The 26,858-nt window shown below is 41.3% G+C and overlaps 1 protein-coding gene across 2 annotated transcripts in view; it reads left to right on the forward strand.

The window, feature by feature from the left end:
- Positions 1 to 1,417: 1,417 nt before the first annotated feature.
- mmd (monocyte to macrophage differentiation-associated) overlaps positions 1,418 to 26,858 on the forward strand; it is a 104,259-nt gene continuing 78,818 nt past the window's right edge. The window contains exons 1-7 of one of the 2 annotated variants that reach the window (XM_049561671.1): positions 1,419 to 1,874; positions 3,091 to 3,172; positions 3,329 to 3,489; positions 9,037 to 9,111; positions 9,204 to 9,305; positions 10,432 to 10,501; positions 11,417 to 14,381. In XM_049561671.1, the coding sequence (XP_049417628.1) occupies positions 1,849 to 1,874; positions 3,091 to 3,172; positions 3,329 to 3,489; positions 9,037 to 9,111; positions 9,204 to 9,305; positions 10,432 to 10,501; positions 11,417 to 11,620 (720 nt within the window). In that variant the 5' untranslated portion in view covers positions 1,419 to 1,848 and the 3' untranslated portion in view covers positions 11,621 to 14,381. Of the gene's footprint in view, positions 1,875 to 3,090; positions 3,173 to 3,328; positions 3,490 to 9,036; positions 9,112 to 9,203; positions 9,306 to 10,431; positions 10,502 to 11,416; positions 14,382 to 26,858 lie in introns of those variants that run through there. The other variant, XM_049561672.1, reaches the window with a different exon arrangement.

A 26,858-nucleotide genomic window follows, 5' to 3' on the forward strand; every position in this document is an offset into this window, starting at 1 on the left:
ACCGAGAGACTAGTTGAATAGAATATAGCAGAAAAGTTGCTAATAGAACCAGTCAGCTCTCACACACACAAACTTCCAACAATAACTTACAATGATGAAGTTGTAGATACAAAATATATACAGAATAATTTATACCTAGTTTAGATGCTGATACACCCATAGCAGCAGTGTGGCACAAACTGTAAGTGGAAAGTTTGACAAAAAAATTGGTTGTTGGGTAGCAGTACCCCAAATACAGGTATAATACATCAGAATATCCTCTTAAAGGGGTTTTATTGAAAGGATTGACCCCAAAAAACTTGAGAAAAGACACAAGAATGGGCGGCAGGAGCTCAGTCCATAGGGACTTGGGTTGGGAACCGGAAGGTCGCCTGTCAAGTCCCCGTCCGGACAAAATATGGAGTGTGGACTGGTGGCTGGAGAGGTGCCAGTTCACCTCCTGGGCACTGCCGAGGTGCCCTTGAGCAAGGCACCGAACCCCCCAACTCTGACATCTCTCCACTCTGTGCATGTATAGGTCCTGTTTGTGCATGTGTGTCTCTTTTGGACCTGTGTGTAATTGACAGCAAGAGTGAAAACATCGAATTTCCCCTCAGGGGGATTAATAAAGTATATATATATATATATATATAAAATTCAATTAAAAATTAAAATATGTTGGATACATGGACCACCCAATGTTAACATCATCACCCACAAAAAAAGAAAAGAAAAGAAGCCAGCACTTACAAATGTCCTTTTGGTAAATTTAATAAACCAACTTGGGTGGCGTTACCAGAAACACAGACGTGTCGACAGAAAGTCTTCAGTGTCACACTGAAGAAGATGAAGGTATACTTTTAATATATGATGAACCAACAAAACCTATGAAATATTTCTATTGCCTATTTCCTCTAGGTTGGGCCCATTTTTTAGTTAGATTGGCTGGACTATAGTAAAATAATTATAACTTATGCAGGCTAAATAAGAGCAATATGTCTGTGCTATTTGTTGTTGCATCTATTTTCTTATTTTCCCTCTGTAAAGGAATGCTTTGTACACATGACATAACATTTAAAGTGGGGGGTGGTAAAGTCTTCAAAACATGTAAATACAATTACAAACGGGTCACTGAACATCACAACAAACAGAAATCACGACCGACAACTACAGAAAAGAAAACGAGGTGAAGAAAATGACGGAAAACTGAGAAGAACCAAACCAATTTCTATGTATTTCTGTTTATGTATGTAGCTGGGCCTATGAGTTTATTTCAATCTTTAATATTTGCATATTCAGAATGTCGCTGTCACGCTCCCCTACAGGACACTGCCTATCTAACCTCTGATTGGCCACTTTGCCGGTCGTCTCACTGCTCATTGGCTCAAACCGCTGTCACTCAACATCTCACCACTGGTTCGTAGCGAGGCACAAAAAGAAATCACATTTTCTGTTGAGCGGCTCAGCGGGGAGCTGCCTGTCATTGACCGGCGGAGCTGCTCGCTTGTGGGGGTCTTTTTCGTTTTTCCTGGCTGCCGCTCGGTGCTCATGGATAGTTCTAGCTCAAAGACGAGGCAGTGAGCCAGTATTTGTGACAGAATGGTATTAAGAAAAAGACTAAAATGGTGCCTTTGTAGTAGGAGTATTGATGATGCCGGTGCCTTGTAGCTGGAGTGAAAGTTAGCTAACGTTAATGAGTAGCATAACGTTAGCCGACTAGCTAATGCTAGGCCTTCCGTTTCCTTTTGGTTTGTCAGGACACTTTATTGTTTTATTCCTCCCTTAGTAAAGTAGAGCTCTGTAGCTCTTTTGTTTGCTGGCGTTTGCTGATTTTTCCCCTTTGCTTCCTGTGGTGAACAAGGCACTGAAATGAAGAGAGTGAACAGCTTTCAGAGGTTTGTGAAATCCTAAAATATCACTGACTGTAAAAATGATATATTGGGCTGTCGGGCCAGGATTGCTGTTTTTACTTGATCATGTTAATGTCAGTGGTGGTTTGTTGATGTTACCTCATTCTTCATGTCCGTTAGCATAAACCTATTTTCCTCTCAGGTGGAGGAACAGGATCGTTTAAGTTGCTGTGTAGCTGTATCATCTGAACAAAAGAAGTTAAAATCAATGCAGACAATCATAGATAAAACAGAATAAAATAGGTTGTAATTAACGACTCACTTACAGGAAATGGCATAAATTCGGTTAGTTATAATAATCATAAAGTCAGTTTTAAAGGAAAAATGCAGCTTGTTCTCTGATATCTGTGAAGCTGGAACAAGAGGATTTGTTGCCTTTCTCTGTTTAGATCACTGTAAACTGAGCTTATTTAGGTTTTGGACCAAACAAACCCTTCAAATGTCATCTTTGGCTTCAGGAAATTGTTGAAATTGAATTGTAGTGATTAAATCATCAAATGACAATTAAATGATCATGGCAATTGTTATTTTCAGCTCTAAATGCAATGTTAACCAATGTAAGCACAATAACTTGTACTATGTGAAATGGTAATGTATTTAATATAGTCTGTCAACACAAGAATAGTTATCTTAAGCATAGTTATGAATATACTATTAGCATAACATCATAAATGTATTATTTTGGTAAAGTCATTACATCTCAGGCCAGTTAAAATCAGCAAAGGGTACATGTCATTAAAAGGCACTACCACTGTATAGAATTAATTTCTCGGTAAAGATTATAGTTGTTATTTATGTTCTCTGTTATTTCACTTCTTATCTGCCTCCTTGAGTGCTCTCATGCTGTTTGATTTTGCGATTAATATGACCTGGCTGCTCTATTAAACCTTATCACACATCTCTTATATATTTACCCTGATGGTTTAAGTTTAAGTTTAAGTTTATTTACTTTATTAATCCCCGGAGGAGAAATTCAATGTTTTTCACTCTTGCTTGTCATTAACACACAGGTTTATTTCCTTCATTGTGCAAAGCACCGTGATACAGTTAAGGTGCTTTAATCAACACTTCAGTCCATCAGTTTTCTTATGATATGGATGGAATCAGAATGACAGTTTTGTTGGTAAGATGTGATACAGTGCTCAGTCAGCCCTCTCATTTATTTTATATTTGTTGTTTTGTGCATTTGTGTGTGTTTCAGGTTCATGAACAGACGGGCCTCTGCTAACTGCCGCTACCAGCCCACCTGCTATGAGCATGCTGCAAACTGCTACACCCATGCCGTGAGTGGCTGGAATTAATTATTTTTTAATGTAGATGTCTTGATCTCAAATTCAGAGTTGCTCCGCCTCATTATTTCTCTATAAATATTACAGTAGCTTAGAATAACTAGAAACTGATCTGTACGTTGTCTTAATGGTTTCATTCCATCTGTCTAGCTCCTCATTGTGCCGGCCTTCGTGGGCATGGCGTTGCTGCATCGTTTGTCCGATAACGGCTGGGAGAGGATCACTGCCTGGGTGTACGGCATGGGACTGTGTGCCCTCTTCCTGGTCTCCACTGTGTTTCATATCATCACCTGGAAGAAAAGCCACATGAGGTGAGGAGAATCACCATGTTGGCAGAGAACCAAGGCTGACTTGAAAAAAACATGTACATAATGCATGAGGACACAGACAAAAGAGTGACACGATCAATCCGTAATATTTAGAGTAAAAGCAATGATACAGTGCAGCTGGTCTGTAATTTGGAGTTTTTAGAGTAGTATGTTAGCGTCCCCTCTAGTGATGGGAATTGATTCTTTTGGCTCGGCTCACTAAAAAGAGCCGGCTCTTTCGGTTCCCAAGAGGCTCCTCAGATTTTTGTTGCTTAAATTTATTTATTACCAACAATAATGTAAAATTATGTGTAAAATAAATAACTAATGTAGAAAAAATACATTATGTCAAATGTTTATTATTTATATGGCTTTATATACTCTACAGTGCTACAAAAAATAAATTATAAAGTACAAAAACACTACACTATCCTAAACTTGTAACTATTTACAGTGAAACAACATAGAGAAGCTTACAGAATCACACAACAGAATATAACTAAAGCTGCAGCAGCAGTTGCAGTAGACACACTGGCACCTTCATTCATAGCAGGTTCGCTTGCTTGTCTTTTTTCTTCCAATTGCACTGATGGATGAACAGTTCTCATGTGCCTGTGCAGGTTGTTTGGATATGAGATTTTAATCTTGCAGACTCTACACTCTGCCCTTGTATTGTCAATGTAATTGAAATGATTCCAAATTTTACTGCTTTTCCTGCTGTATTCATTTTCTCAACTTTTTTACCTTTCCAGGATGTTGTCTCTCTCTCTGCAGCGCCTGCTCTCTTTCTCTCTCTGTCTCCCTCCCTCGTGTTCATGTGCTCACTGTGCTGTGTGTCTGTGACCTCCGCCCCTCCCCCTTCTGCTCACCACGGACACACAAATGACACCACACATATTGACCAATCATGTGCAGCTTGAACAGAAAAAACAAACAAAAAAAACCCCAAAGCGGCTCCCAATCAGAGGGGTATTCCAGAAAGCGGGTTTAGTGAAAACTCTGAGTATGTTGACCCTGAAATGAGGGAAACTCTGGATTTTCAGTTCCAGAAAGAGAGGTAAGTCAAACTCTGAGTCAATCACCATGGCAACTGACTCTGTGAACCCAACCTGGTTTTCTATAAGAAACCCTGAGTTCACCCTGTCTCCTCCCTACTGCCGAGCCTGAAGCAAGCTGGCAGACAGACATGGGTTGTCCGTATGTAGGAGATCCCATCGATATCGAGGCAGAATTAATTCACAATGCTTTATGCCGGGAGAGGATCTTCAGGCCCCGTTTAGATGTGCTGTCTTTCCCCAATGAATATCTGGGTTTGCCTTAAATTGACAGGACAGTTAAGCGTGAAAAGGGAGGAAGACAGAGGGAGTAACATGCAGCAAGGTACCACAGGCTGGAGTCGAACCCGGGCCGCTGCGGCAAAACCCATATGGGATGCCTGCTCTATCCACTAAGCCACCAACATCCCTTTGAAGGAGATACTGCTTGCTAAATTCCACATGCTGCTTCTCTCTCCTTGGCAGCTTTAGCGGTGTTACGTTTTTTATGAAATATATGCTCATATTCGCTGTAGGCATTCATGAGCACCTCCAATTCCACAGGTGTAAAATAAGTTGATCACTTTTTCTCTCCGGTTTCCATGGTGACTAGAGGTATCAGGGCTCCACTGATGATGGTTTTTGTATTGTGGTTGTGCACGTGCTTAACTCAAGGTGTACCTACTCAGAGTTGATTGAACTAATTCAGATCAGCTGTTCTGGAACTGGATACTCAGAGTTTCCCAGCTCAGGGTATGTCAACTCAGAGTTTAGGATTAGACTCAGAGTTTGTTGAACCTCTTACCTGGAATACCCCGCAGGAGCTGGTTCCCGTTGTTCACTTCAAAGAGCCATCTAGTTTCTTGTGAATGAGGAAGTGTTAACTTCATAGTTTGTTGCCATCATGTCTGTTTTTTAAATTCTACTCATCAGCCTAGTATGCTTGCAAAGCAACATGGGAGTTCTGTAGTTCACGGGGAATTCAGTGCGGGAGCTGTGGCAAAAATCAATTCTGAAACTGAAGTTTTTCGGGCTCCAGTTTCCAAAAAAAATTTGTCAATACGAGTGGTGTGATTAAAAAAATATGATACACATGCCAAAGCAGTAGGTGGCGATGTAACTTCTAACGGAAAGGCCATTTTAACCAATCAGAAATCAGAGTCAATACCGAAATAGGGAAGTGCAGAAAATAAAAACAACCCGATCCACAAAAATAGCGCGACCTAATTCAAATTCAGAGGCACCTGAACGACCTACTACACTACCATGAAAGCAGCGATGGGCCTGCCAATGGAGGTCCGACCTGGCCGGATCCAGAACCTCCGTTGGCAGTCCCGTCACTGCTTTCGTGGTAGTGTAGTTGCGTTGTTGTAGACCAGCAAAATCACCGTTTGTTTTCCTTTATTCTTTCAGGTGGGTAGGCTACTGTAAATGTCACCTAAGCACCTTCAGATTTTATCAGTAGTGTACCCTTAATAGATAACTTGTTTATATAGTTTGTATTGTGCTTTGTGATATTGTTTGAGGGAACTGTAACGTAAGGTAACTGCATAAGAGTGGATGCAACCGTCACTAATGCTAGCGTAGTTCCTCAGGGATTTAAGCTGTTATTAATTTAATTTTGACAATTTAACCTGTGACAACACATTAGCTAAGGTTGTAAGGACTGTAACTGTTGGTAGCTGTTGTTGATTTTGTTTAAATATGTTGAATTATAATTTTATGGGTTATTGTTTGTCGGACGATTGAGCTAAGCTAACTGACGCTAACGTCAGCTGTCAGTTGTTGCCATAGCAATGGTAAACACTGACATAGGGGCTAAGTGCATAGTGCAGAATCAAGCTGCATTGTAAATATAGTTAAGATACATTGGGTCTCATTCATGAAAAGTGAGTAAATCTGTGTGTAGATTTGCACATAAAAGCCTACGCTACTAAAAACCTACTCTGGATTCAGGAATGCCGTGGGAAACTCAGATTTGATCGTAAACACGTGTGTATGATCATGAATGCCAATCCATAGTAAAGTGACAGCGCGCTCCCAGTAATCAGCAATTAGCATAAATCCCCACCCATGAATAGCCAATGACCACCATATAAGGAGGTGTAGATGCATCCTGTCGACCTGTCAGTCATGGCGTAAAGAAAGAAAGAGAGAGAAAGAAAAAAGAATTTTTCCGAAGCGGAGATTGAAATAATTTTGGGTGAAGTGGACTTCATTTTATTTTCTTCAGTTAACAGTGGTGTGACAGGCAAAGCGAAAGCCTGGAGGGGGGTAACAGATGCTGTTAATGTTGTCTCCGTCGTACAAAGAACCATGTCAGAGGTGAAGCGTAAATGGTTTGATATGAAACTGGAGGCAAAGAGACGCATAAGCACACACACAAAAAAAATACAGCAGCCACAGGAGGAGGAGGCTCACAGTCACAACTATCTGCTGCAGACGAGCGCACCACTGGCATAACTGGGGAGACCTCTCTGTCAGGAATTATTCCTGACGGAGACAGCGACAAGCCTAATACATTCTGAAAATCATAATTGATAGCGTAGTGGTCACCAAACAAACAGAAGGTTCATTTGTGGGGTTTTGAATGAAGTAGGAACGGGAAACCAGAGATGTTTTGTGCGTAATGGATAAACTCTAAATCAGTGATGGCTGTCGGAATGTAGAGCTATTTAACATTTATTTTAACAAATGATACGGATAACATGTAGCCTACAGCAGTTTGTATGCATCGTCTTCAAATTATTTGAATCTTAATAGCCTAAAGCTCTGTTTTATACAACGTAAATTAAACATTTTTCAAATCAGATTTATTCATTCAAATGATCAAAAAGCCACAAAAAAACAAAACAAAACCAAAACACGTGTTGTCTCAAATAATTCTTTCAGCTGCCCCTGCTGAACCCAGGCACCGAGGCCGAAGAGGCTGTGATCCGGCTGTCGTCCTTGCGGATATTTTTATTATCATCATTCAACATGTAGAAAGAACGTGTAATCTGTTGAGTCGATTTACATAGATAATTCACAATCATGAAACTAATCTGGATCTTAAACCTGCTAATTGCCAAATAATTTAACTAAATGTGTTATATTTTTAATATTTTGTCATGTTTAGATTACATGTTTCAAAGGCATCTGTGTATTGTGTACATAACAGAGCGCAGTACGAGTTAAAATTGTAATTTCCAATAGTGACAAAAAATATTTATGTGCTTTACTAAATTTACACAAGCACTATGAGTGGTCAGAAGCAGAAGTAGATTTTGTTAGTAGCTACGAAAAGATCGGAGCTACTAAAATATTGATGAATGCTCAGTCATTCATTCAGTCAGTGGCGAAGATGAAGACGGCCCGTCGTCGTCCATGACAGCGGGGCCCGAGCAGTGCAGTCAGGATACTCTGAGCGTTAGCTGGGTTACTCACAGCACAGTCCGTTTATTCCGCAGGTTCTCTTCATCGGAAACTATGAACTGCAGCATCATTAGTAAGCTGAGTTAGCTGCACTCATAGAGGCTGTACTGCGGCTAAAAGTCCATTCACTTTGCTAGTGATGAATGCTAACAACACATCGGTGGCTAATGAGCTAATGCACAACGTGAATAACTGTTCAAAACACTTCAACTAAAGTTAGAAACGTCTTCAGCTTCTCACGGAAGATATGCAGAAAAGGTCCAGGTGAATACTGTCGGTTAGATAGCATAAAGACCATGAATAGACACAGACTACATACTTTTTACGGTTAACTCTGGTCAATTCCGGTCAACTCCTCTGAGCCGTGTTTACTTCCTATTTGGGCAAATATCATTGGCACACTTCAAGTCAGGTGACACTGGAACTTGTTGTTGATTGGTTTGCGGTATAGTACGCCATAGCGTTTGCCTGATTAGTTTATCAAACATAAGTTTAGTTTTCATATGATCGAATTGAGACTGCCAACAAACGGAAACGTGTTCAGAAAAAATATATTAAGTTAATGTTAAAAAAGCAGCTACTCTATTGCTGAGGATCGATCATTTCAAAAACAAAAGCAGATAGCGACCTTCGGCCCACCGCCTAATTGGACTTCATACTGATAACCCTAACAAGTATGGCTGGGTATTGCATGTTTGTTTTTTGTATTAGTGCCAATGCCAAAACAGTTAGTCAGTACTTACTTTTACAAACACAAAAATCCTTTTTTAATTTCCAGAATAAGCCAAAGCTCTCAAATGTTAAATGTTGTCTAAACATTTAAGCAGACATTCAACCATTAAATGAAATACATTCAGCTCCAAAACAGTATTAAGAATTGATAAACAGCCATACTGACAACATCTGTGCTTTTCTTACTGCCAAGTCAAAATTTCTGCTGTAAAAAAAAAAAAAGCCTGTGTTTGACTTACTCCCTCTGTGGAAACATGATGTCACTTCCTCTAAAGCAGAGGGTTTTCCCCCGTAAAAACATGCAAATAATGTTCCAGCTTGTGTGTGACCTTGAGTAAATAAGGAGTAACTTGTTTGTTGTTTGTTTTAGGTCTATGGAACAGTGTTTCCACATGTGTGACAGAGTGGTCATCTATTTCTTCATCGCTGCCTCCTACACACCTTGGTGAGTGTCAGCGAGAGGGCAGCACGTATTCAGAGGGGCTGCTGTTATAAATGGAGGTTTAATGTAGATGCATGTTTTCTTTCTCCACTCAGGTTGAACCTGCGTGAGTTGGGCCCACTAGCAGCACACATGCGCTGGTTTGTGTGGCTCATGGCTGTTGCTGGAACCATATATGTCTTCAATTATCATGAAAAGTGAGTTGAGTTTACAGGTGCATCACCAAGTGCTTGTGTATGTGTGTGATATTTGGAATTTTAGAGTTGGGATTACACATCTGTTGGTACTGTCACAAAATCCCATTGTAACTGTGTTGCACAAATTTGTAAAAAAAAAAAAAGATTAGACAATCCCAACAAGAAATAAATGAATAAACTTGCTTTAAGAGGAAGTACCAAAATATCACTGATTCCAGATCAAACGTGAAATCTCGTTTTCTAAGGTGAATGGCTCAATTCACATGGAATCTGATCATTTTAATTCTGATTTGGGTCACTTTTATATGTGGTCCTAAATCAGATGCAGGGCTGATTTTTTGCACTGTGACCTCAGTCAGAACAGTCATATTGGGATTCATGCGACTTCTACGTCAATCTGGATCAACATCCATGACTTTTCTGCTCTGGCAGTCGGTGAATACTGGTGCTGACAGACGTAGTTAAAAGTGACTCTTGCCATCCTGAAATTTTTGGGTGAATTCTGTAAGGCCATTAACATCACAATCCTCCTGTTTCCGACTGCGCATCCACACACCACTACGTCCATAAGTAACAGCCATTGCTCCATGAAATGGCATGATTATTATTTTGTTTTTTTAATTTGGCTCACTGTTCTTCATCCTTGTTATCACCTGCTAATGAAATCGCACACTTTCACATTATATCAATTTATGAATGAAATTGTAAGCGCTGACTTCAGTGGCTCCCATGCTTACTTCCTTACTACAGAGCGCTGCACGTAACATCTTTGTTATTGTTCTTTTGCTCATGCAGGTCAGTTCAGAAAGCAGGTCTGGCAAGTTTTTTCAGTGCTTTATTTAATTGTTGGTGCTCAGTCATTATAATGCACCCTTACTGAGAGTGTTGACACCTTTTACGCCCTGAGCGTTGCCCTGAGCACCAAGTTGTCACAACACTCATTTGACTGAATTTCTTTTTGGCTTAAAAATCACTTATTTAAAGCAGAAAATAGCAGACATTATTTCAAACTTTTGTGAAGATTTGTTTTCCTCTCCACTCCTCTTTAGCTTGTGCCTGATATGTTCTTGAATTTGCATCACATCGACCGTGCCGGTGACCATGTTGTATTTGTTTGTCTTCACAGGTATAAAGTTGTTGAGCTGGCCTTCTATTTGATGATGGGTTTTTTCCCTGCATCGGTAGTGACATCAATGGTAATGATAATATGTATTTATATATTTACACTCACATACAGTTTATTTGCATGTCCTGTATCACCACGCCCAACAGGCTGCTGCAGTAGGGTGGAGGTGTTATGAATGTGTTTTACTTCCTCTTCTTGTTGCAGGGCCCCTCTGCACGTCTCATGGAGTTCACAGCAAAATGCTGATTAGTTTTATTGATAGGCGAATTGTAATCCATATCAGAAAGTGAAGTGAGCAAGCAAGAAATGTCTGAGTTTATGCAGCACATCGTGGCACTAAATCTGTAACAAACATAGCATTTTTAGAGTTGTGTGAAGTGCAGATTTTGTTCTACGAGGTTTTGCAGGAATCTTGTTGCTTGATAAGATGCTGCCACTGTTGACCAAGCTTCAACAAGTCTGTTTTATTTCTGCTGCCCTCCTGTGGTTTCAATGTATATAGCAGCAGCCCTGTGTTCATTTTGCAATTTATGTAACAGAACAAAGTCATTTATTGCATGTGCACAATGGATAGCAAACTAAATTCCTCATTCCTTTTAAGACACACCCAGTAAACATGTACATATGTACGATACATGTCTGTAGAGTATTTACTTCTGCACTTAGTTTAACGCCAGCTTTCCGCACAATAAATTCAGCATAGTTTTCAGTATAGAAAGGGCTGTTGTTAAGCCCATTCTCCTTGGCATATTGTTGAAATCTTTTGTTTTTTCCCCCTCTGTTGTGCATGTGAAAAGTCCTTAAATCCTACTGACAATTTAAAATGTGAAAAACAAATTGTTTTCTTTTGTTTTCTCTTGTCGGAGGCTTTTTAACTCCACCAATCATAGATCAGTGGATTGGTCAGTAGATTTTAATATGAAGATACCTGGAGGATTGTTTTGTAACATACCATATCTAATTTCTGTCCTCTTGTTTTGCACAGAGCAACACAGAGGGCCTTCAGGAGCTGGCCTGCGGTGGACTCATCTACTGCCTCGGTGTGTTCTTCTTCAAGAGCGACGGCGTCATCCCCTTTGCCCACGCCATCTGGCATGTGTTCGTGGCGCTGGCTGCGGCTGTGCACTACTACGCCATCTGGAAATACCTCTACAAGGCCCCCAGCGCAGACGCCCTCCTCCAGTCGTGACCAAAACTGAGGCTGGACGCTGGTTCTCCACCTTCACTGCGCGCTTCTGAACAGAGGCGCCTGCACACCGATCCCCCTCAACTGCCCGCTGAAGCTGCAGCAAAAGCCGTAAAGTTTACGAAAATAATGACCATGAATGGTTTACTGTTTTCTAACGCGGAGAACAGATTTTTCAGCGTCTCACTGACGAGCAAAAGCTACTTTCAAAGCTGTTTTGTACAAATTCAGTCTAAAAACACAGCGAGGGAATTTTGACTTTTTACAGTGAAACCCGCACATTCATGAGTATTTGAGAAATTTGATAGCAGCCTTTTGTATCACTTGAAGTGAGTTACATTCCACATTGGGGCCATGTGAGTGTCAAAACCTGGAGATTCATCCATATCAGCTGGTTATTTGAACACTAGGGATATTGAGTGAGGTGTTTAAGTTAGCTCATATCAGTAGCACAGCTGGGTATCATTTAAAACCAAAACTATTACTTTTTTCATACTTTACTCTTGAGAAATCTGAAATTGTTTTTTTTTATTTATTAAAATACGAAACCAAAGGTCTGAAATGTCCAAATGTAAACAGCTGTACAAAAACTTTGCACAATTCTGAGATCAGTAACTTAATAATCGAAAAATAAATTCAATTAGAGCAAGAATCTGAGCAGATATTTGATGCCAACATTTGATACTCTGTACCAAAAAGTAATGCTGTATGATGCTCAGCCTTTGTCAGTAGTTGATGCAGATTGGAAGTGTCTGGAGTTAGTTTTGTGCTGCTGGTGCATTTTCAAGTCAGTCAGGACGGAAAGAAATGACAAGAAAAAATCTAGATGGAAGTTTAGTGATTTATTTTCCTATTTTATTTTTACAGTGATCACACGTTTTTGACCAGTACATGTTTTGTTTCTGACCAGTATCCAAATGCAGTCCTCAGGTTTCATAGATCAACAGTTTCTCCTGTAAGTGTTTAGCGCCCCCTGCTGGTGTTGTAAGAAGGTGACACAGATGAGGTGGAGTTTTGTTAATGAGCCAAATGATGAGAGAAAATCTGTTCAGCTTAATATGAGACCGATTGTGAACTCTGTGTGTGTGTCTGTGTCTGTGTGTGTATGTGTCTTTGTGTGCGCACGACCTTCATACTGTAGTCCAGTATTACATTTCCACTGATTGTCTCTCTCTCTGTGTTTTTGATTTGCACCACTAGGACAAACAGTGTTTCCTGTCTGTGCTCTGAAGTGGGTTTGATCAGTGGAGAAACCTCATGTTCATGTTTTTGTAAATTTGCTTAATGGCTCCAGATTCCTCTTCCTCCTCTTAGTGATGTATGGAGCTGAATGATTGCATATTTCTTAATTGTTGAAGTGATTTCCTGAACCACTCTGTTTTGTAATGTTTGTATATTCTGTTGTTTGTTCCGTTGATTACATGATCCTGGCCTTTGCAGGGAAAAAACTGCTTCTTGTCTGTCCTATTGGCTGTTAATGGTGCTGCATATACATGAATGCTCCTCCACTATACTGAATATCACCTTTCTAATGTGACAATAAAAATGATAATGCCCCACATCTGAGCCTCCATAAAAGATCCTAATTCATCATGAGCACTCAGAGGTTTCCTTTAAAATCCTGTTTGCACTGACTGTCTTTTGCTATCAGGGAAATCATGCTCTCATCAGACACATTCATTTCCAACAGGGACAAGAACACCATCTTCAAGAATGTTTTTGACAGGATGTACAACTACATCTGGATAGATCATATGTAAAACCGAGTGGTCAATGCAGCAGCAGCCACAATGCTGCTGCATTGACCACTGCTAGGTTAGAGCTGGGAAAAATGATACATTTTTAGATAGTGCACATTTAGGAATATTTAAAGAAAACATGAGAAGATGTATAGACAAACATTTTTTTTTGTATTTAGCAAAGATGTGCAAGGCAGCCATAAAATAATGAGGTAGTGGTGTACTCGAGGACTGTCTTTATCATATGAGACTCAAGGATGAAGGGGCCGCTGGGGCCTCATGATGACAGTGACAGGAATAATGGGTGAAAAAAAAGACTGCAGCCTATTGATATAAAACAGCATTGTCTTTTCTTGCCTGCAATTTAAATCAGTGGCCTTTCTCACTCCCTTTAAAATATGATGAGACATAATAGGTGGAACTTTTTATGGTCATGGCACAGTGTTAACCAAAGCTAGCTAGCCATAACCTAAGATTCCCATTGATCACATGAATCTTGAAACATCATCGCACAAACTAACCTAAATATAAGGTAATATTTAGCAATATGTTTCAGAATGACTTCATAATTCTTTATTATTTTAAGATTTTTGTTGTTGTTGTTTCAGATTAAAAGCTTTTGATAAAGCACCCTTACATTAAAGGAGGCAAACAGTGATCATGTGATCTAATCAGCTTTTACACACCTTGGCAATCATAAAAAAGTTTTCCACAACATTCAGGCATATTCAGGGCTGATTTTGTGGCCATTTTAAAAATATGGCTGCCATGGCCCCCAGGGGCCAAATATGCAGTGCCCCAATGTCTAAGTTTTCCTGGCTGGGGTGGTTCATGACATCCCATGTTTTGATCAGTTTCTAATACTGCGCAATACTGTTTTGCATGGGTCAAATATTCTGTTCATAAAGTATGCAGTTTATCTTTAAGTGATTTCATGTTTTGATAGAGCTGCTCACTGCTATTTTTAATATTTGTACAAGCCCTTTCGGGCATGTCTTGTCATATTGGATTTCAATAAACATCGTCTTGACTTAAGTAGTTTTTATGAATTATTTATTTATTTGTTTTAGCCAATTAATCGAATTCTTTTAGACTGAGCGGGGAAACCGGAGCACCCCGGAGAAAACCCGCGGTGATTAGCAGTGATACCCCACGTGGCTCAAGCCAAACCTTTCTGTGGGGTGTCACTGCTAATCACCAAGATGGCACTATTTTGTGAGCCGGGTTGGACCACTGCTCAGCTTCGGCAATGATTCACTCATTGCGGGTACTGCCTCTTTTGGCGCTAGAACTTTGTTTTACTTTGTTCTAGAAATAGGTGGCAGAGCTGTCGACTTATTATGCTTATTTATACTCGCTCATTGCGACTGCCAGCTGTGTCAAACTGTCTTATCCGCCTCTGCATGCTCTCTACCTGCCTGCCCCCCATAGCCTGACGCATCTGAAGCCTGATGGGCTTGGCTGCGGGGAAGCTTGGTAGACGTGGCAGCAGTATTTGATGTTTACTCTGTGTGACAACGGGTTTGTCACACGAGAGGCAGTGAAATCTACTGACAAGTTGTTCTTTTATAACAGCAGCATTGCCAGACTGTGGAGCGCCTTGAGCTTGCAGCTTCTCTAGAATGGTCTTCCAGCGACCTTCAAGCTGCTTCTTCACAGAGTCGAACTCAACCCTGTTCAACTTACTCTCCATCTCAGTGGAGAGTTTGTCAATGATACTGTGCCAGTCCTGCTCCTGGCTGGTCACCTTATTCAGCAGTTCGTGAAACATAGCAAGGAGTTGCTCAGATTCTTGGTCAAACTGCAGACGGCTCACTTTGCTTTCCAAAGCAGATTTCTGTGCTTTGATTTCAGTTTCAACCATCTGCTTGTCGGCCTTGGTCTTGTTGAGCTCCTGTATGTGGATCTGTCTGTCTTTGTTGTCGTCCCGAAGTTCTCTGGTGGTTTCATGCAGCTTTTCACACTCTGCCTGAAGTGCCACCTTTCCATCTTCCAATGCTGAAACACGACTTTCCAGCTTACCGATCCTTTGTGAAAATTTCCTTTCCACAAAGAAATTGTTTGGCTGGTCGTGTACAATTGGGGCTCTCTCCCTCAAGGATCTCTCCCTCAGGGATCTCACGGTGTCCTCCAGGATGTCCATCCGGTCGAAGCACTTTTTAACATTGGAGGCCTTTTTTTGCATTTCTGCCTTAAGACAGTCAATTTCACCGTGGAGCTGAGGTGTCTCCCTGGCCATCTCTATTCCCACTGTCCTCTGCTGGTGCTGTAGCCCCTCCATTTCTGCCTTAACCCTTTCCTCCAGGGCATACACACAGTGGTGGCACTTCTGAGCGTCGTCGGAGGACTGCTGTCTTACTGCCTCCAGCTGGTGGTGTAGTGACGCATTTTCCTCCTTAAGACGCTGTATTTCACTGCGGAGGTCGTCAAAAGCAGCGTTGCAAAACTCCACATGGGAGGCCACCTTTGCCACAGTTGTCTGCTGCATGTGTTGTAGCGCCTTAATTTCCTCGATGTGGGGCTGAGCTGGCTCCCTTTGGGATGTTAGTCTTTCCTCCAGGGCGTCCATATGCTGGTTGGATCTGTCAATGTCGGAGTCGGTCTTCTCCTGATTACTCTGCCGCTCCTGTGCCGTCACAGAGTGTGTCGGGTTTCTGATGTCTTCCTCCAGGGTGTCCATGCGTGTTTTATTTTTCTCCACCTCCATCATCAACATGGCACCCTCAGGAGTCTGCTGGTGGGACCGTAGCTTCTTTAGGCCAGTTGGGCTGGTGGGGGGACTCTTGGGTGGGGAGGGAGCTATCTGCTGCTGCGGCTTGGTGCTGCCCCCTTGAGCCTGAATTTCAGTGATGACATTAAGTTGCCCGATAATTGCCTGAAGCAGGCCATGTAGTGCATAGATGTCAAGGTTTGCCCTCTGAGGTGCCCTGATTGCTGTATTCAGCAACTCCGCAAGATCGTTGGTGTGATTCACTGACATCTTTGCGCACAAGGATTACCGCAAGAAGTTTAAGTTGAGCTAACACTAGCTGGCGTATCCAAGCTAAACTATACGATAGCTAACAAATTCAGCTTGTGATAAAAAAGTGGCGCACTTTAAAAACCACTTTTATGTTCTTGTCACGTGTTTCTCGAAAGTAATTCGTCGTTACGCACTGTGGTACTATCGGTGTCTGTGACAGCGGTCCAACAGTCTAACAGCACAAAGCTGGTCCTACTTACTAACTTTCCTGCCGTGACACGAAGTGTCATAAAGGGATTTACCTTAGCCCCGCCCACTCAGCCGCTTCCGGTTCGAACGCAGTTGTGTTAGAACTTCCGCCAAAAAGCCGGGTGAAAGAGGCGAGGCTAAAGGCTAGTTAGCAGCAGGCTAGCGGCAAGTAGACTTGCTTTAGTTGTATGGTAGTAGTGTAAGTTGTAGTCGTATTAGTTGTAGTAGTGGTAGTTCGTTGTAAATTAGCTGACATGGATAATATGGTCACTTCATGGGAGCACTCTTCTTCGGCGTTGCGTTGGTCGGATGGTGTCAATGTATAGAGGGAATCGCCTTGTTGTTTACAAATACTTCCGGGTAGAAAACCAGCGGAGTTTGGCGCTATATATATATATATATATATATATATATATATATATATATATATATATATATATATATATGTACATATGTAGTATATATATATATCGATATCCGATATAGGCTTTTAACAGATGACGTCCTGATGTTAGCTTTACTGCTGTTGTTAGCATTGTGATTTCCCAAACCTGAATGAATACCACACATAGCAACACAAAACTGCTTTGCTAGCTCAATCATGTTGTAACTAAGACACCCGCTGGAAAAATATATATATATATATATATATATATATATATATATGTATATATATATATATACATATACATGTAATGCTACAAACATCAGATTAGTAACTGGAGTAGTTTCATGTCGTATCCGACAACGGGAGGCTTTTAACAGATGACGTCCTGATGTTAGCTTTACTGCTGTTGTTAGCATTGTGATTTCCCAAACCTGAATGAATACCACACATAGCAACACAAAACTGCTTTGCTAGCTCAATCATGTTGTAACTAAGACATCCGCTGGAAAAAATATTTTTTTCACGGATCGTTCATTGAGTTAATGAGTCATTACAGACACCAGGTAATCTATGATAACCATGTTCTTAATTACAAAACGTGCACACAGAAATAGTAATGTTTGTTTGTTCAGTCACTGTGTTTATAGACTTTACAAACATCAGATTAGTCTAAACGGTGATATAGTGACGTTATAGTGGTAAAGTTGGCCGCATATTACTCCATGAAGTAGGTCGACAAGACCTGATATTTCTGAAGGCTGATGTTCAGCCAAGTCAGTCCAGCAGTCCAGTACACTCGGCCTGGGTACTGGTGACAAGCATGGGAACAGGAGAGACAGCAGGGTGTTCTTGCATTGCTGGTCTGGGAAAATCATGCATCCATGCAGCCTCAATTCTGTGGAAGGTAAGGAAATAGTTTGTTTTGTTTTTTAAATTATATACAATGTATATAAGGGCATAGTGCGCAATTTAAAAGTATAAACGCAGGTTACATTAGCTGACGATCTTTCATAATATGCAATTATGTAGTCAAACTAGGTTTAAAAATGATCAACTGTTTTCTTTTGTCTTTAAGCAGAAAATATAACATTACAGGAAAACTACTACTTACCCATGTGATATAACAAGTGAATTGTGTGCAGCTATTCAAATAGCTGTTAAGAAAGAAAATTATGCAGTGATAATGTACAATTCATACATGTTGTATAAAGAAGCATATTCATGTTAACTGAATAATATGGGTGATGCTAACATGTTATTTGTTTGCTACAGAACTGTGAGAATGAGAATCATGGAGAATCTGTAAGTATCTAGTCAAATCTCGTATTGGCAGAGGAGAACAGTAAGTACAAGGTCAAGGTACGTGAGCCATATTAAATCTTCTCTACATCAAAACATAATATATTCAATATAAAAGGACTCCATGCACAAACGCTATATTGCAATACACCACATGTAGTAGTTGCTTACTGAGCTGAAGCCAAACACTCAGTAAAAAACTATTAAATGTGATGTATTGCAATGTGGTCTTTGTGCACAAAGTCCTTTTTTACCTGACATGCATCATGCAACTCTTTTTCCACCAGCAACAAAGTTATTAAGAATGAATTCTGATTTACAAAATCTTCCATGATAAAAAGATGTCGTGTTGGTTTGCAAACTCATTCAGGATAATCTGTAATATTTACCGTAGTTATATCTGTTGAATTGTCACTTTATAAATGATAGTAGCCTAATCATTTTTGGGTCAGTTTCTCCAGCCATACCAGAATAGGCTGAATATGTCACAGTAAGTATAAAAAGCTTAATCATATCACTGAATCCAAAGTAAGTAAGTTAATTAGGATATTCAGATGTCTGCCATTTTTAATCTGAAAGATTTAGGATAGCTGTATACCGTTTTAACTGCTCCATTATTTTATTCTAACTGTAATTGTCTCTGTCTCAGGTACAGAATGCTGTGTCCCAGGGACTTACTGGTGTAGCATGCACTGATGAGCAACGCTACTGGAATGCTGGAATTCAGAAGAACCTTGCCCCAAAGCGGTTAGTGGACATCAACTTCACACACCACAGAGCCACTGACCAATTTCAGCACCCAGAGGGAAGGTCACACTGTCCACCTCTGCCTCCTACCCCTGCATTTCATTCCCATGAGGAGATGAGGGAGAGGCCGAGCCACCTAAAGCTGCCTGCAGGAAGCCTGCTTTACAAATGTTTTAATGCACAGCCAAGAGAGGAGCCAGCCCAGCCAGATTGTCTTTCGCATGGTGAGCGTGATGTTCCCACCACCTGCCAGAAGTGTCTGTTATTTTACAGTACCTTCATTGCACTTGACCAGACCAAGTCTACAACTCTAGAGCACACCACCAGAGAGCAGAGTGCCTCACACATGTGGCATGATGCTCATAAAATTCGCATCACTGCTAGCTCTGCCAAGAGGGTTCCAGTCAAAGCCAGCCCTGAGAAGTTCCTCTGCGAGCATCTGTACCCCAGGTTCCATGGGAATGCAGCTACATGCTATGGGAAGGAGAATAAGCTGGTAGCTACTCAGTGGCTTGAAGGCATAGGCGTCATTTAGGTATGGCGAGGTATGGCAGTTGCAATACCTTGGAATCGGGAGGGAAAAAAAGAGAGAGGTTCTGTAGTCATCTTACTTGTGAGTGTCCTTCATATTTGTTGCAAGTGATCAGATGTGATATGTTAGATAGTCCGAGGCGCACTGGCTAGTTGTTTTCATTGTATTGCACTTAAATAGGTCAATAATATGCTCATCAGTGAATACGAGTGTTATTGAATCAAATTGTTAGCCACTTCGCTCCTCCACGAGTTATGAGTTATGAGTTATGAGAGTTATCTGTGTGTTGTAAAAGCATTTTGCTTTGCTGCTGTAGACAGCCTGTCTAAATGATGTCTTGAAGCCTGTCTGATTGTATGTGGGGGTTTTTTTTCCTTCATGTTGGCATGTTAAGCTTGTATTTTCAGTCTCTGGAGACACTCCAATAAATTCACCTATACAGTATTGTACCAAATTGGCCTTTGTTTTACTGTGTTTCATACACCGGACCCCTTGCTTATCTTCTAGAAATGAGCTTGTAATTAATTTATTTTCTTTATTTTCTGTGAAGTTAAACACCTGACTAATGATAATTAAACATCCACTCGCTGTCCGTGGTGCTGAAATATACACCGAAATAGGTCTGATGTTTTCACTGCTCTCACCAAGTCGTGCATTACATGCAGACATGAGGTGTTATGAATGTGAGAAACAGCTTCATGTCCTTTCAAACAGTTTTCAGTAGCATAGTATGTACTTCTGACAGGTCAAAGACCAAAGTGAAGTTTTATATAAGTTCATATTTTTGAAACTCCATCATCAGTAGCTCTGTGACGTCATGTCATATTGCCATACCTTAGCTTTTGCTGAAACGACGCCCCTGCTCGAAGGCTGTGGATACTCTGTCAATCCCAGAGGCACTGTGGTCAGTGCAGAAGAGCCATGGCTGTCGGCAAGCCCCGATGGTGTGCTGAACAACGAGGAGTTGTTAGAGATCAAGTGTCCAGTGCTGGGTCAATCTTTTGAGTCTCTTGAAGAGCTCTTAAGCAGCAAGGCCTTAGATGTGAAGATGGTGGATGGGGCATTTCAACTCCAGCAACATGGATCACGTGGGTATTACATGCAAGTGCAGCTGGCCATGTTCTGCACAGGGCTGTCCACATCGAAGCTGCTCATCTGGACCCCATCCCAGCAAGTTGTAATCAGTGTTGCGTACGATGCAGATTTCTGTTCAGAGGTTGTGCCATGGCTGAGGGCTTTCTATTTTAAATATATGCTGCCACATATTGCCAGTGAATTTAATTCACGCAGGTTGTCACTCAGTGCCAGGTACAAGCAGCTTTGTGGGAGCTAGATCTGTAGGCCTTCTGCATCTTCAAAGCCCAGTAGCCTACTGTAACTCTAATGTAAAAATGAGGGTTAAGCATTCCCACACAAATTAAGATTGAATAAATGCCACCACTGTTTGTTAATGTTTGATGTACACAACATTGGATAGCTAGTTATATCTTTTCCAAAAGTTAAAAAAACAGATTTGTTGTTGAATGTTGTTTAATAAACATTGTTACATTTTACTGTACACATATTTTGTAAATAAGTAAACAAATTAACATTTTATTGTACATATATTTTGTAAATAAGTAAACAAATTTGCATTACTGTACATACAGTATCTCACATAAGTGAGTACACCCCTCCCATTTTTGGAAATAATATATCTTTTCATGGGACAACAGTATAGAAATTGCACTTTGATATAACTTAAAGTAGTCAATATTTTATGTGCCAACCATTATTATCTAGCACTGCCTTAACCCTTTTGGGCATGGAATTCACCAGAGCTCACAGGTTGCTTCAGGAATCCTCTCCCACTCCTCCATGATGACATCATGGAGCAGATGGATGTGAAGACACCTTGCGCTACCCCAGCTTCAGCTTGAGGATGCCCCACAGGTGCACAGGTGAGTTTAGGGCTGGATACATACTTGGCCAGTCCATCACCTTCACCTTCAGCTTCCTCAGCAAGGCAGTTGTCATCTACTAGGTGTGTTTTGGGTCATTATCATGTTGGAAAACTGCATTGCGGCTCAGTTTCCGAAGAGGGGCGATCATGCTCTGCTTGGAATTCATGTTTCCCTAAACGAACCGAGCTCCCCAGAGCTGGCAGCACTTATGCAGCCCCAAACCATGATGCTGCCACCACTGTATTTGACTGTAAGCAAGGGACAGTTGTCTTGGTGCTCTTCACCAAGGTGCCACACATGCTGAAAGAGCACTAAGACAACTGTCCCTTGCCTATAGTCAAGTATAGTGGTGGCAGCATCATGGTTTGGGGCTGCATGAGTGCTGCCGGCTCTGGGGAGCTCAGTTCATTTAGGGAAACATGAATTCCAAGCAGAGCATGATCGCCCCTCTTCAGAAACTGGGCTGCAAGTTTTCATTATCAAGTTTTCCAACATGATAATGACCCAAAACACACCTAGTAGATGACAACTGCCTTGCTGAGGAAGCTGAAGGTGAAGAAGGTGATGGACTGGCCAAGTATGTATCCAGCCCTAAACTCACCTGTGCGCCTGTAAGCCATCCTCAAGCTGAAGGTGGGGTAGCGCAAGGTGTCTTCACATCCATCTGCTCCATGATGTCATCATGGAGGAGTGGGAGAGAATTTCATGCCCAAAAGGGTTAAGGCAGTGCTAGATAATAATGGTTGGCACATAAAATATTGACACTTGAGGCACAATTTGGACATGTTCACTGTGGGGTGTACTCACTTATGTTGCCAGCTGTTTAGATGTTGATGGCTGTGTTCTGAGTAATTTTCAGAGGAAGGTAAATCTATACTACTATACAAGCTGTACACTGACTACTTTAAGTTATATCAAAGTGTCATTTCTATAGTGTTGTCCCATGAAAAGATATAATAAAATATTTCCAAAAATGGGAGGGGTGTACTCACTTATGTGAGATACTGTATAAGGTGTTCAGCTACTGAATGAAAGGCAGCGACTGACAAACCCGTATAGAGCAAAGAGAGAGCTTCTGTCCTAAGCAGATTCTTGTGGAGCGGTTCGGCACACTGGATTCCCTGGTCAGCTGTGTTGGTAAAGGCATCAGGGGGAGACTTGAGGAGTAGTTGTGGTCACCCAGTGTGCAGTCCTCCCACTGGGTCCCAACATCACTCTGGGAGTTTGGCTCATCCTGTAGCTCCATGGCCTCATGCTCCATGCTCAGCGTTGCACTGTCATCTAGTAAAACAATAAATTGTATTTATTTACCAATATGTAGTTTATGCACAAATATAGTCATTTCCCTACTGTAGACTGCTGTAAATAAAAACCTTTTCATTAACTATGACATTATCTGCAATGATGGCAAGTGAGATATTATCTGTCCTGTTCTTTGCCAGATTATAGGGTCATAGTCAGCCCGTGCTTGGCCCTGCAGAAAACCAAAGATATGCACGATATAATGTTAGTATTTATAAATTAGAATGTGTATTTTATTTCCTTAGGATAATATATATAAGTATAATTTATAGTATTAGATCTAATTGTGTAAATTAAATGGTGAATTCACTTAGTAACAAACCTTACACGACATACACACCATTATTATTATTATCATTACAAATTGTATACATACTTAATATCAAACCAGTGTAAACAGAGGAGCCTGATAACCGATCATTTGCAAACAAACTTTACATGACACCGCTTTTGCGTTTCGCCATTATTATTGTTCACATACCTATCAAACCTGTGTAAACAGAGGAGCCATACCTGTCTGCCTGACCAGCACTCGACGTGTTTTTTTTTCTCAAAGGAGCTTCATATATATATATATATATATATATATATATGTATCCCACTGAGCAATAGACGGATATTAGACGTCTAGTTATTTTTTAGACCTAATTTCAACCGTCTGGATTCCGTCTAGGGTGGCACGGTGGTGTGGTGGTTAGCACACTCGCCTCACAGCAAGAGGGTTGCCGGTTCGATCCCGGGCGTGGGAGCCCTTCTGTGTGGAGTTTGCATGTTCTCCCCCTGTCAGCGTGGGTTCTCTCCGGGCACTCCGGCTTCCTCCCACAGTCCAAAGACATGCACATTGGGGACTAGATTAATTGATAACTCTAAATTGTCCGTAGGTGGTTGTTTGTCTCTATGTGTCAGATAGTCTGGCGACCTGTCCAGGGTGTACCCTGCCTCTCACCCGATGTCAGCTGGGATAGGCTCCAGCCCCCCCGCAACCCTCAAGAGGATGAAGCAGTTAGAAGATGAATGAATGAATGAATGGATTCCGTCTATTTTTAGACGGAATTTAGACGTTGCACTTTAATCCAGTATTCGATAACTATTAATTAAAAAAACAACTGTAAGGTGCATAACTGATCTCCAAATACTTAACTAAAATAATAATGATTGCCATTGAGCGATATACAGTATAGTATAGATATAGTCGAGATTTAGACGTCTAAAAAACTTTCATTTCTATACCCCTGATAGACCAATTTTAGACTAGACATCTAAGGAACATTTAGACGTATATTAGACGTATAATAGACCTAAAAATGCTCGGTGGGTATATGTATATAATTTGAGTAAAGTATACAATGTTAAACTATATAATAATAAAAACTGAAAGCACTTGTGCCAAATATATATACACAATACGATGCATTTAGAACTTTAGAAAGATTGCATCCTGCTTCCGGCTTTCTTACAGTGCAGACGCTCTGCTGCTTGCGCTCCGCTTTGCTTACATTCTTTTGTGGATGTACTTGTTTTTTTCCTGCTAAAAGCTACAGAAAGTAGATCCTGGATACTTATAAAGCATTTGGACTTTAATTTGTGAAAGATACAGAGGACTACTGCCATATTTTCACCACTTTTTCACCACCTTAGTACTGTGTGAGCAGGGCTGAGGCACAGTGCAAGCCTTTTGCTGTGTCTGTGACTGGAAACCTGTGATTAGGACAAGGACAAGATGGCAAAATCTGTGAGCTGCACAGAGTGTGAGCGATTAACCGAGACGATAAGGCAACTTCAAAAGAAGAATGAAACGCTACAACAAATTTGTGAGAGTGAGCAATTCATTGACTCTGTGGCAGCTAACATACAAGGTGCTGATGGACAGACTTTTATATATGGAAATACAACAAATGTGGAGCATACCATTGCTGACTTGGCTGACACAATCCCATGGATATGTCCTAACACCACTGGATCAGCTGCAGAGGCTCCCAAACTGGCATTCCCTAACGGCCCTTCCTGCTGGCACAGGACTGGTGCTTGACCAAAAGCATCAACTCCAGCCAGGACTTGGTCTGATGTCACTGGGCGCAAAGACAAATCCAGCAGGAAATCAGTCAAGAGAGCCCCAACGCTCACCCCTCCACTTGAACTCTCTCAACAGAACAGGTACGATGCACTGGCTCCAAATGAAATGTGTGACAATACCAACTACACTGAACCCAGGCAGGCCAATCACACTTGTAGTATTAAGGCTATCCAAAATGCAAGCAATAGCCCCAAAACCACTGCTAGACCCAGGGCCAGAAAAAACTATGCTAACTCCACACCTGAGAAGCCAAGGGCCAGGAGAAGTATCACTAACACCACACCTGATCAGCCAGACACCATCCTGGTCGGAGACTCAATAACCAAGCATGTAAGAATGGCAAAGACTGAAAATCTAACAGTGTCTGACACGTGTGTCAGGGAGCTAACCGAGCTGTTGCCAGGGATCCTCTCTACACACCCAAGTAACATGAGGATCATCATCCATGCTGGGTCTTTTGACATTCTACGAGGAAAAACTGGCTCTGAGATCCTGAAAAAAGACTTTTCCCTGCTCCTGGAGAAACTGAGTGACTGTCCGTCACAAAATGTGTTCATTTCTGGCCCCATTCCAACCCTGGGGAAAGGAGTCGAGTCTTTTACCAGACTCCTTGCCCTGAATACATGGCTGACATCGGCATGCTTCACTCATGGGATAAAGTTTATTGACAATTTTAACATCTTTTGGAACTGTAAGGATCGCTTTCAGCGTGATGGGATTCATCCGAACATCACTGGATGCAGACTACTCAGGGCCAACCTATGTCATGCCCTTGGAAGGCCATACCAAAACAAGAATGGACAGATAAGAGCCAAGGACAAGTACGTGGCACAGAGACAGACAGCCTGCATCTCTCCCCCTTCACCTGACCCTTTGCTCCACATCACCCAAGGCATTCAGAGGATGTCCCTGTCCCAGTCAGGGATCCAACAACCCCCCTCCTGCCCTTCACCACAACCACCAAGGAACCAACGTCGCCCCCTCCCAGCACCGGCGCAACCACTAAGGAGCCAATGTCGACCCTCCCCACCACTACCACAATCACCACGGAGCCAGCGTCAACCCTCCCCCCCTCCACCATGCTCACCAATCAAGGAGTTAGTTAAAGCTGCCACACTAAAGCTCAGTCAAATTGATGAACTCTTAAATAGTAGCCCTAGATGTCATCACTCAGGTGCCTGTCAGAGATGAGACAGACCCCATGCCGCTTCCTTAAACATACCGGCGATCTTAAATAGCCAGTGGCATGGTCAAACACATCTTGAAATTGAAAAGTATCAGCCAGAGTCATCTCCAAGGTCTGTCATTCCTGTTCTGACTAGCATCAGGAAAAACAATGTGTACTCGAAGCGCACAGCTACTCTATCTAATCTGACTCCAGTTATGCGTCAGCCACAGACTGTGTCAGACAATGTTAGTACACTAAACTTAGCTTTATTAAATATCAGATCTCTGGCAAGTCACTATTAATTAATGATTTTATTATCAAGAGAAACCTTGATTTTATATTTTTAACTGAAACTTGGTTAAATGAAAACAACAGTGCAGCAGTACTTATTGAATCAGCCCCCCCAAACTACCACTTTATCAGCTCAGTTAGAGAACTTAGGAAAGGAGGTGGAGTAGCCACTTTATTTAAGGATGTTTACCAGTGCAAACAGTTGTCATATGGGAAGTTTGAGTGAATATGTTGCACTGCAGTTGAGATCCTCCTGTCAAGCAGTATTAGTAACCATTTACAGGCCTCCAAAATATAGTGCACATTTTGTTGTTGACTTTTCTAAACTATTGTCTGTTGTTGTATTGACTTTGACTGTGTTGTTATAGTGGGTGATTTTAATATTCATATTGATAATCCCAAAGATGGCAGTGCGAAAGAACTTTTCTACATCATGGACAACTTTGAACTTCCCCAGCATGTAACAGAGCCAACACACAATAAGGGACATATTTTAGATCTAATTATCTCCAAAGGGCTCGACATTTCTGAGGTTGTGGTGACTGAT

Source organism: Epinephelus fuscoguttatus, linkage group LG19 (assembly GCF_011397635.1).
Source record: "Epinephelus fuscoguttatus linkage group LG19, E.fuscoguttatus.final_Chr_v1".
Taxonomy (NCBI): Eukaryota; Metazoa; Chordata; class Actinopteri; order Perciformes; family Serranidae; genus Epinephelus; species Epinephelus fuscoguttatus.